This window comes from Xyrauchen texanus, chromosome 9 (assembly GCF_025860055.1).
Source record: "Xyrauchen texanus isolate HMW12.3.18 chromosome 9, RBS_HiC_50CHRs, whole genome shotgun sequence".
Lineage (NCBI taxonomy): Eukaryota > Metazoa > Chordata > Actinopteri > Cypriniformes > Catostomidae > Xyrauchen > Xyrauchen texanus.
In genome coordinates this window covers 20484170-20496260 of record NC_068284.1, presented here as the reverse complement: position 1 = coordinate 20496260, position 12091 = coordinate 20484170, and the positions used below count along the sequence as shown (strand labels likewise).

The following is a 12091-nucleotide window of genomic DNA, read 5'->3' as shown; positions in this document are numbered from 1 at the left end:
AATTAATTCAAGGGTGTTCAAACTTTTAACTGGTAGTGAGTTATTTTCAAGACAATTAAAAAAAAAAACAATAAAGTATATTTTGATGTTTTATTTTTCAATTATCAAAAAGGCAACAAATCAGCAACACACAATACATATGTCACATAAGTATTTTCTAGGCGCTTCTTGAGTCTTAAATAGATGCACTTACATAATTTTAGTAGTATACCCAAATGACAATAGTCATATCATATTGTTCATGTGTTACACTTGCAATAGTTTACTTCCATGTTTCTTAATCAAATAGCTATGGCAAATGTAAATCAAGTCAATCACTTTCTCTTGTAATAAACAGAAATAGACATCATGTGATAGTAAACTTATATAGTTGGAAGTGCAAAAAAACAACTTGCATAATCTCAGGATTCCCCCCCCTGCAAGGATCACTTGAGGGGCTCCATACATATCTAGGGTCTCTTATGACCCTATACACTTTTGGAACAACATGGCAATGTAAGGCTCAATCCAAGCACTAAACCACATGAAGACAATCATTTTGTTGATTAATACTAAAGAGGTGTGGGCACAACTCTAAAAAATGGATGAGGTACAGGAGGCGTAATGAGGTCCAAGGTCACTAAAGACCCAAGGTATGCGTTTAAGTGTTAAATTGTTGTTGTGTTTGCCTACATGCAGATGAGTGTTCAGGAATACGAGATGATCCAAGAGGAGGACGAGATGTGTCTGCGTAAGTATCGCAAGCAATGTATGCAGGAGATGCATGAGCGCCTAAGCTTCGGGCCCAAGTTTGATGCCGTATTTGAGTTGGATAGTGGCGAGGCATTCATGGATGTCATTGAGAAAGAGCATCGCTTGACACTCGTGGTGGTGCACATCTACGACGATGGGATTAAAGGTTGTGACGCACTTAACAACTGCCTGACCTGCCTGGCAGCAGAGTATTCCAGCGTCAAATTCTGCCGAATTCAGGCCTCAGTCACAGGTGCGGTTGAGCACTTTTCCGGAGACGTTCTGCCCGCTCTGCTGGTGTACAAGGCCAGAGAGCTGCTAGGCAACTTCCTGTGCTTTACAAAGCACCTAAACGAGGAGTTCTTTGCCACTGATGTTGAGAACTTCCTAAATGAGTATGGTCTTCTACCAGAAAAAGAGTTTGCAGCCTGTCAAGATGAGGAAGAGAATGCTGATGTGGAATGATCCAGGTGGAAGTGTTGCTAATCAACCAGTGAGGGCAGTCAGACTTGTTTCAGACATAGATCCAGTAATGACATTGTGAAGTCTAATAGGCTGTGACATCAACAATTACCCATTTACCCCACGCATGTACACCTCAAGGCATTTACTTACATTCAACACAAAATGTACAACAGTTCAAATATATCACAGTGTAATCAACAGGCTCACAATTATGCTTGTTTTTATTTGCAGAGAAGGTGAGAAGCCACCTTAATTTTATTTTCAGTGTGGTTACGCTTCAGTGTGCAGGGCTCACAGTGACACTGTACTTGTAATTTCTCTTGTGCATCAAGCCACTATCTTCTATGTAAATAAAAGTTCACAAAATCGACACAAAAGGCAAACGACACTCCTTGTATCTTTATGTCTTAATGACTGTAATGCTAGTTTTGTACTACAAAGATCCTTCCTGTTGGAACGTGCCCTGACATGTACCCACCTAACACATCAAAGATTACACAATTACAGGATTATGAGGGTTCATGTTCAAGTGTGTTTGGAGGTGCAGGCTAATGTGGGTTTAAGTGTGTGCATTATTGTGATTCTTAAGTGACTTGAAACTTGATAAGGATGCACCTGATAATTATGTGTTTGACAAATGTGATGCGTAAGAAGTGAAAGTGAAGAGCAACATTAAATTACTAACTGTAACTCATGACACACAAAATGCTTCCAGCAGTTGTATTTCATTTTCAGTTACATTTTCAGCATCAGGTCCTGTGTGTCTTTAATACTGAAGCCAGAAAAAAAAACTGGATTTAGAATTATTTAGTACACTGAGAATTGGCACAGGGACAACATTTCAAATAACAATATAATGAGCTTTCATAAATTATGGATGAACTTAAAAGTACAAACTAAATTAATGTTGATTTTAAATCAATATGAAAATCAATAAGATTATTTACGATAGTTTGATCATATTATGCAAACAAACACAATCACTCACTTATACACTCATCCATACAGTACATGCAGCTTCCATTGTTATTCACTAAAATAAAGCAGGGATGTGGCTGTGGCAAGGACAGCAATGACTGCTGCTACTGCCACACCTGTGAGAGAGAGATATAAGAGGTGAATCAGGTAGTGAATTAGGTGAGGGATAGGAATCACAAGAAAAACATGGTCACATCTGCCCAATTTACACGCAACATGGAGCTAGTCATAGAAGCTGGATCCAAAATGATGTCTATATACAGTGGTAAGTAAAGGTATGTGAAACCTTTGGAATTTCCTGCACTTATGTAAAAATGTATCTTAAAATCTGGTATGATCATCTAAGTTACAATAATGATGAAAGACAATCGGTTTCTAATGACACAAATTATTCTATTGTACTTGTAAACATTGAATACATCATTCAAACATTCATAGAGTATTTTGGAAAAAGTATGTGAACCCCTAGGCTAATGACATCAACAAATGCTAATTAAAGTCAGGAGTTGGCAAACCTGGCATCCAATTAATGGAACAAGATTGGAGTTGTGGGTTAGAGCTATTTAGATCTTTTAAATATAAAAAGCACTCAAACATTTTGAGTTTGCTATTCACTAGAAGCATCTGCTGACGTGAACCATGCCTCGAAAAATAGATCTCAGAAGACTTACGATCAAGTATTATTGCTTAGCATGAAGCTGGAAATGGTTACAAAGTTATCTCGAAGAGCTTAGATATTCATTGGTCCACAGCTAGACAAATTATCTATAAATGGAGATGATTTAGTACTATGGCTACTCTCCCTAGAAGTGGCCGTCCAGCCAAGATTACTCAAAGGGATACACCGCAAAATGCTCAATAAGTTAAAAAAAGAACCCTAGAGCTTGGTTCCATCCGGATTGCGAGATAATGACAACAGTTGTTCTATCATAATGTTTCTACAGTTTCAGTGGTCAGTGCATCCAAACAATGGAGCTATTAACACCACAAGCACTCGGGGATGATCAGCATTATATAATCTTTTTCTCAAGCGCCGAACAAGCTTCATTTCCTGCTCCAAGCAGGTTGCCTCTCTCCCTCGGGATATACAAGAGGTGTAGCATAAAGCCTGATTAGGCTATGTAGAGTTCCAGGCACAGTTATTTTAACAACAGCAGTGGAGTCACGGTGAGCAGCAATGTAGATGGAGACCTTTCACTAAGAACACTGCAGAAAATGAGACTAAAGCAAAGTGAAACTATTTTAATCTGTCTAATATATGACTCCGACTGTTCAGCAGCTTTGTGGCAGGACAAGTTCATGTTTCACCTTTTTTTTCCCCATCTAAATTTAGCTTTACTAATCAGCGTGTTACGTGCCTTTTTTGTTTTGGTTTTAATTTTTGGTGAAAATTAACCACAGATGTCGTCCTTATCTCTGATTTTTAGTTATAATGAATGGATATTATTAGTTAGCCTGGCTTGTCGAGTTCTCTGCTTCTGATGAGAACGTTCACATTATTTCATAGTCAGCCCATTCATACTCAACTTAAGCAAACAGTATTTTTTAGATGTAAATTGCTCGTTTATTGTTATTAGATTCTCACTTTATGAAAAATATAAAAATGGTCCATTCAGACATTTTCTAAATTTTCTCTTAAGGGATTCCCCTGAACCCCCATACAGTAACCAATATTTTCTCAGTCAAAATTACTCATGTGCCATACATATGTATCTGAATGTAAAAATATTTGAACAAAAACTGGACTGCCGTCACCCAGCTTGAAAACAAATGTTGATCTTATCTTGTAATATTAATATCCAAGTGACCTCAACTATATATTAGCCTAATCTTCTGATAGAAAAGATCCCTCACACCCCACTGCTTTGGCTTTGTCTCTGGGCCATTATCCTCATCTCTGCTTTGAAGAGACTATATTGACAGTTAAATTTTTTTTCTTTTACAAAGTACTATTGCTGCCAACGTGGAAAATTACAATAACTATTCAAAAAACAAACAAAAAACATAATTTCAAAGCCATACTGACACTGCGCAAGTTATTATTTTCCGGACCTTTGCTGTGAAAGAAATGTAGAGACCGGTCCTCTTGAAACTTTAACTGAATACCCCTGCCCTAGACTGACAGCTAAAGACTTGAAGGAATAATTGGAACTGGTTAACATCTCTGCTCATGAGTCTACTCTATGGAAAACATTAAACAGGTCCATGGCAGGACACCACAAAGGAAGCCTCTGCTTTCCAACAAAATCATTGCTCCGTATGGAAGTTTCCGAAGACCACCTTGACATTCCACAACACTACTGGGAAATTTTTTTTGTGAACTGATAAAACTAAGGTAAAATTGTTTGGGACAACATGCAGCACTACATATGACGCAAAAAAGGGCACCGCATACCAACAAGTAAACATTCCAAAGGTGATGTACAGTCGAGGTAGCATCATGATCTGGGGCTGCTTTCCTGCTTCGGGTCCTGGACCAGTTGGCAACATCATGATAAACTTGAGAATTAATTTTTTTCCAGGATAACCTACAGGATAATATAAGGGTGGCTGTGCGCCAGCTGAAGCTCAGTAGAAGTTAGTCAATGCAGCAGGACAATGAAACAAACATCGAAATAAACCCACTACAGAATGGCTTTTAAAAAAGAATATCCCACTTTTGGAGTGGCCCAGTTAGAGCCCAAACCTTAACCCAATAGAGATGCTATGGAATGACGTCAAGAGAGCCGTTTCACCAGACATCTTAAGAATATGGCTGAGCTGAAGCAGTTCTGTAAGGAAGAATGGTACAAAATTCCTACTGAACATTGTGCAGGTATAATCTGCAGCTACCGGAAACACTCGGATGAGGTTATTGCTGCTAAAGGAGGATCGATCAGTTATTAAATACAAGAGTTCACTTACTTTTTCCAACGCACTTTAAATGTTTAATGGGATGTGTTCAATAAAGACATGAAAGAATATAACTGTTTGCGTTGTTAGCTTAAGCACATTGTTATTAGTCTACATTTGTGATGAAGTTGAGAACACATTTAATGACCAATTAAAGCAGAAAACCAGCAAATTCCAAAGGGTTCACATATTTTTTCTTGCAACTGTAGCTTTAACCTTGTGTTATGCAGGTGGACTAATAGACTGCTTACTGATCAGTCAGGGTTTAGCCTTTCTTAATACCAAGAGATACTTGAAGAATTATGCTTTTATTACTAAAATTATTACTCAGAGAAAGAGTGACAGATTATATATCTATTCGCCAGCATTTTCTTTTATCAAAAGAGAGCATTTACATTTTTTTTTTTATATGCTGATTTTTGGAGTTAAATCGGCTCATAAAGCTGTTACTCAAAGAAATAGACATTATTTAAAACAGGAGAAACTTACCTGCATAGTATTGGGGGGCTTTCTGGCTTTTAGGATTTGGAACATGGGCTTGTGATGTGACCTGTTTACTAGATTCATCACATGGGCTGTCAGATATCTCCCATTCAGAAACCGAGGAAAACACTGAAAGACACATTTAAAAAAATATAGATAAAATAAGAAAGAAAAAAACGTATATAAAAGAAAAATGCTAAAAGAATAAGAAAAAACAAAAGAATAAAAAAAAAGTAGAAAAATAAAAAGAAATGTAAAAGAAAATAAATTAAGAGATGTCAAACAAAGAGAAGGAAAAAGAAAAAACTAAAAAAACTAAAACAAACATAAGATATTGAAAAGAAAAAAGAAAGAAAAAGACCAAATAAAAGAATAGAAAAAAAACTATCCTCTTTCTAAAAAGTGCTAGAGTTGCATTGTCATAGGGAAAACAATCCACACTTCCCAAAGGGCCTGTTATTAAAAGAGATCATATTTTCTACTGCCTACGGCCAGCAATACTACCGCTCCATGTCTTCCTTTTACCATACTTGGAAAATTAATTGTTGACAAAGTTAGTTTAAACTGGTTGGAACAGGAAGCAAAGTACCAGCTACTATTTTGGAGGGGAAATGAGCCAGGGTGTGTCAGAGACTAGGTTTATCCTTTGGAGTTCTGCCAAAGAAAATCACACACCTATACACATTTTTGACCGTTTAACAATAAAACCCTACAAGGGTTTGCTCTACAGTTCACCACATATCTGTGGTCCACTTTGAAGAATTGTATTGGTGGAGTTAAACCAATAGAATGCTTCCAAAAATATATTCTACTATCAAAATAAGACATGTTTATAAGTAAAATGAGACATTCAAAGGAAATTAAAGAATGAATTACTCCCAACAGTTTTTCATGAAAAAACATTTGAGGGAAGCTTACATTGACTGTTCTCTAGACTAATATCTATGTCGCTCTTCCCGTGGTTCCCAGTCCAGCATCTCTTTTAGACGCTCAGCTACATCAGCTGTGCTTTCATCTGGGAACATGTAGTCACACACTGACAGGCCAGAGCCAGGCACTGTGGAAAACACACGTCGCGGAAGAGCCTGCGGCCCACTACATGGACCTAGAGACGCAAAAATAATAATTTATGTCTTGAATTATGAATAAATTGATTCCTTAATTAGATACAATACTTGGCATGGATTGAAGCAATAGTTTACAATAAAATTACAATGTTAGGAATATTCACTTTCATTACACATATTGTCCATCCAGTGAATGTGAATGGTGAATGATACTAACATTCGGTCAAATATCTTTTGTGTTCTATGGAGGAAACAAAGTCATATGAGTTTTGAAACAATATGAGGGTGAGTAAATGATGACAGAATTGTCATTTTTAGGTGAACTAACTCTCCAAGGACGCAGATGATAAAAAAAAGGCACCCTTCCACCATCTAGTGGTCTGTTTTATGTTTGCAACGGTTACTAAAGATTGAAAATAGTTGTTTGTAGTTTGTAGTGGAACTACAACATCAAAAGTTAGATATGGACCACTGTACCTTTGTGGCTCCCTTCATTTATTAAAAGATCTTCTAGAAACATCTCCACTCTGCAGGAAACTGTATTTATGATGTCTCTCTTAATGGCCTACCAGTGCAAACAAGAAATTACACATCAGCATTGATTTGATCAATAACCGGATACAGGTGAAGAGGAAAGCTCAAGTCAGCTCTTTGGTTATGAACATATAATAAGTCACCACTCACAGAACATTTAAAGGAAGCACTGTTATAGATTAATATAATTTACTTTAAATGTAACTGATTTACTCCAAGTTTATTTTGATAAAGAACCCATTAACCACCACAGAAACAGAACTGCAGTGAGAATAGGCTTTAATGACCTGTGCTGCATGTCTGGCTTTGGGTTTGTTGTTCTGGATGTAGGCCCTGCAGTGCACAATCCCTCTCACACTCACTGAGCCACTGCACTTTTGAACCACAGCACTGGACCTCTCATCTACCTCTGGCTGCTCCTGTGACACAAATATCAATATATGTTTGACAATATGCATATATACATATATATATATATATATATATATATACATACACCCCCACACACACAACATATCTCACATGTGAAACAAGGATCCGTGCTGGGAGTGTCTGACGCTGGGTAATCTTTGGGTTCTTTTTCTGAAAAGAACAATTATAAAGATCAAATATAGAATCAAAATTGTCAATGGACTAAAAATAAAAAATAGAATAAAGATTACTACCTGTCCTGAGATAAGTTCAGAGTCATCTGATAACTGTCTGCCATTTATGAGACAGTGACCAGCCTCAATCTGTTTAGCCCATCTCCCAAGACCATCCTGAACAAGGGGTACCAAAGCAATTATGAAATTTACAAATATACGAAAAAATAGGAATCTTTACAAATACATAGTTAAATGTACATATGTTACGAATAAAATATGACATGTCTTTAATATGTTACAAAGACAATAATTCAAGGAATATTCCAGGTCCAATACAAGTTAAGCTCAGTCGACAGCATTTGTGAAATAATATTGATTAACACAAACAAATTTGGCCCTCCTTTTCTTTAAACTGTTCCAGTGAGGCACTTTTAATGGAAGTGAATGGGGGGCAATCCGTAAACATTAAAATACTTTGTTTCAAAAGTATAGCCACAAGACATAAACAATATGCATGTTAACATGATTTCAGTGTAATAAAAAAATAAAAATAAAAAAAAACGCTTACTAACCTTTTCTGTGTAAAGTTATAGCCAATATTACAACTTCATTGCCATGACAATGTAATGTCAACAAACCATTTAAACAACTTCACAGCTCAAATAATACATAATAAATGAATGCAAGTGCTTTTATAAAATAATAAGCTTCACATTTCTGCCTTTAAACCCTCCAAAAATTGGCCCCATTTGCTTCCATTGTAAGTGCCTCACTGTAACCTTGATTTTTACTTTATTTTTTTAAGAAAAGGAGGACAGACACAAAATTATTTTTGTGGTAATCAACTTTGTCAAAAATGCTGTCGACTGAGATTAACTTGTGTTGAACCTGGAATATTCCTTTGAATGTTATATAAATTCTAATATGACAAGAGTATTGCAAGAAATTCTCTGTGTTCTGTCTTACCTTCATCCACTTTTCTGTGTTATCGAAGGAGGATTCTGCAACAGGGATCTGCAGGTCGAGCTCCACAGAGCAGGTCAACATGGGCCAGGATGAAGAAACACCTGCCTGATACTTCCAATCTGCTGGCTTAGCTGAACTCTGTAAACCAGCATGCATGAGTGCCCAGATACAAAATTATTTGCCCTAATTCATGCCATATTTGAATGATTTTAGCCACAAAAAAAAAGAAAGTCTCGCACCTTTGGATCTGTCACATCAAATGTTCTGCAAATAGCTCTGCACATTGCTGTCAAGGATCATTCACACCAAGATAGTTCTAGATAGAGGGAATCCTAACACCTTTGCAGGACACATTTATTACATTTTCAAATACAGTAAAACATAATAGCTGTAAATGGATGGTAGTGTCAAGGATACTTTTTAGTTGTGGAGCAAATGTGCAGAGTGACTCGATCAGTCACATCCTCTTCTGAAAGATCCCAGAGTCTTCCTTTAGTTATGTATTTATCCAAAGCAAATATAAGCTACGTAAATAGACACAGAATTAAATTAACCCAGAAGAGACAGTACTCCTTATGATGGGCTTTACAACTTGAGGTCCAATTAACTTATTTTTTTAAAGACTATTAAATAAACAGATACATCCATGTATGCATGCAAATAAATCTCACCCTTTTTAGAGAGTTCTGGGCATCTTTAGAGAGTTCAGGTGGGGTTACCAAAAACAGGCCAAGAACACAGAGACCTCCTGGTAACATGCGGGACACCTATAACAGGGCCATTCAGAATTCTAAATTGTGCAAATTATGTCTAACTTCATTGCGTGAAACAATGAAACATTTTAAAGCCAGTGTGTAAATGGTAATTTAATAGGCTACCCACCTGCCTGGCATGTTCTGTCACCCACTTCACATCAATTTCATCCAGTAGGCAGCCCCCTTTTGAAGCCTTCGGTTGGCCTTCATTTGCCCTTTGAGGAGTCTTCACAGCCAACACCACAAAATCTCTCTGAGGGGAGGACTGTGAATAGAAAGTGTCAGACCATTTCTTAACTACCAGAAAAATACATATAGGTTAGGTTTAATGACAGTTAAGTTTCCTTACTTGTCCAATTAGAAGACCAGTGACACATGATCCAGGAGGTGCCTGAACACCACTAAGATATTTTTCCACTGCCTCATCTACAAAGCAGCTTCTACCCATTCTGTCTCTAATCAAAAAACAAAAGTAAACTTGACATTGTGCCTCATCAAAGTGCTTTGAAGTGCAATGCAAAATAACTACCGAACATATGTTATACGTCCATGAGTTGGGATTGAAAGATCTAAATCAGGCACAGAATAATGTTAAACACCTTCATGAGCCATATGGAGTTTTCACTGCCCAAATTATGCATTACGGACCATTTCCATTTAGTAACAAAATTTCATATGACATTGTAAAGAAAACCTTTAAACTTACCTTTAGCTCATACACACTAACTAAGCTGATGAGTACTGGAATACGTGTGACGTCTTCTTTTCTGTTTATTGGCGGTTGGCAAACCAGCTTTTGGTGCATTACCGCCACCAACTGATTTGGAGTATCGACAGGCTGTGAAAATTATTACACTCTCACTTAGTTATAACTAAGACCAACAGAAAAAAACAGTTCTGTCAATTTCTGTCGCAAATAAAATGACTTTATTCATCAAAGAAGAGAGACACTGAAACGAAAGGGTTGTTTAATTGCACTTTGGTGTTTTGGCAGGCAAGTGGGCCCCATGAAGGTTACGTTTGGTACACTAATGCTTATCTAGCTAGTTTAGTATATTTACAACTGTATATCTTAATTTATTTCTGTATTTCTGTGTATATCTAATTTATTTCATAGTCTTGTAAAGTGATTATACAGGTTAGAGTGAGAGAGTGTATGTGTGTGAGTTTGAGTGTATCAGTGTGTGAGCATCAGAAGATGCCATCGCCACCACTCTCCATCTGGCCCTCACCTGGAATAAAAAGGACTCATACGTTTGAATGCACTTCAGCTCAGCATTCAACTCAATCATTCCTCAGCACCTGATTGGAAAGCTGAACCTGCTGGGCCTGGACACCTCCCTTTGCAACTGGATCCTGGACTTACTGACTGGGAAACCTCAGTCAGACCGGATCGGCAACAGCATCTACACCGCCACCACACTGAGCACTGGGGCCCCCCAGGACTGTGTGCTCAGTCCACTGCTGTTCACTCTGCTGACTCACGACTGTGCAGCAATGGAAATGCACAGCTCGAATCACATCAAGTTCGCAGATGATACGACGGTGGTAGGTCTCATCAGCAAGAACAATAAGTCAGCATACATAGAGGAGGTGCAGCGGCCCAGAATGCCGTCTGGACCCGCGGGTTTACGGATATTCACCCGTTGGAAAGGATTGGTTTCATCCGCAACAGAGACGGCGAGTGAACTAACCTCTGTAGCTGCAGCAGCAAGAGCTCTCTCTGCGAGGGCGGTGTTGTCTCCCTCGAAACGAGCATAAAATGTATTTAGCTCATCCGGGAGAGAGTCAGTGGTGTTCACGGCGGAGTTTTTATTCCTTTGAAGTATGTGATGATATAATTCCCTGCCACATGCTTCTAGAGTCGGAACTGTCCTTTAATCTTGTTCCTGTACTGGCATTTGGCCGCTCTGATAGTTTTGCGGAGGGCATAACGACTCGGTTACTAACGTAACCTCGGTTCCCTGAGAGGAGGGAACGAGTATTGCGTAAGTAGCTTACGCTATGGGAAAACTCAGTTTCTCGAGAAATATTGAAGTCTTTATGTAAAGCGCATTGCAGCTGCACAGCAGACAGCAATGAGCAAGGCAGCTCGGTCATTGGCTGTGCTGCAGCAACTTGCTCGAACCAATGACGGGGCGACTCTGAACGTGCGACCAATGGGCGCTCGCTGCGTTCGCAGCTCAGAGCCCGCCAAGATAGGCGTGGCTTAGGGCTATACATTAGGCGCCCCTTCATGAGAGTTCTTTGGTTCAATCGACTGAAGCCGAACTGACCAAGCACTAGCACGGCAGCTTACGCAATACTCGTTCCCTCCTCTCAGGGAACCGAGGTTACGTTAGCAACCGAGTCGTTCCCTATCGAGAGGTCTCTCCTATTGCATAAGCAGCTTACGCTATGGGAACACCATGTAAAACGCCGTGCGTGCTGACTTCGCTCTATAAAGCCAGAGGCAGATGCCTGAGCCTTAAAGCAAAGTGATTATTCCACGAGCCGGCCAACGGCGAGCTACATAATGGGATAGTATAGAGCCCTTCCAAGGTGGTCCATGGTGGGCGCTCATAGTACAAACACAAGCACATATCTTATGTACTGAGTTTTCTATGTACTGATATGCATAAAAAATCCTTTA

General features: G+C 38.5%; 2 protein-coding genes across 2 annotated transcripts in view; one reads left to right on the top strand and one right to left on the bottom strand.

The window, feature by feature from the left end:
* LOC127649688 (prostaglandin G/H synthase 2-like) overlaps nucleotides 1-1244 on the top strand; it is a 30841-nt gene extending 29597 nt beyond the window's left edge. The window contains exon 13 of the mRNA XM_052134923.1: nucleotides 679-1244. Coding sequence (XP_051990883.1) covers nucleotides 679-1197 — 519 coding nt within the window. The 3' untranslated portion in view covers nucleotides 1198-1244. The remainder of the gene's footprint in view (nucleotides 1-678) is intronic.
* A 910-nt stretch (nucleotides 1245-2154) lies between these two features.
* Nucleotides 2155-10240, bottom strand: odr4 (odr-4 GPCR localization factor homolog). Its single transcript, XM_052133920.1, is given in 15 exon segments — nucleotides 2155-2291; nucleotides 5557-5679; nucleotides 6469-6499; nucleotides 6501-6655; nucleotides 7095-7182; nucleotides 7439-7570; nucleotides 7674-7733; nucleotides 7817-7912; nucleotides 8705-8842; nucleotides 8944-8980; nucleotides 9122-9228; nucleotides 9376-9471; nucleotides 9587-9724; nucleotides 9809-9914; nucleotides 10166-10240. Coding segments are annotated over 14 exon segments (1368 nt in total). The 5' UTR covers nucleotides 9908-9914; nucleotides 10166-10240; the 3' UTR covers nucleotides 2155-2223.
* Nucleotides 10241-12091: the final 1851 nt, after the last annotated feature.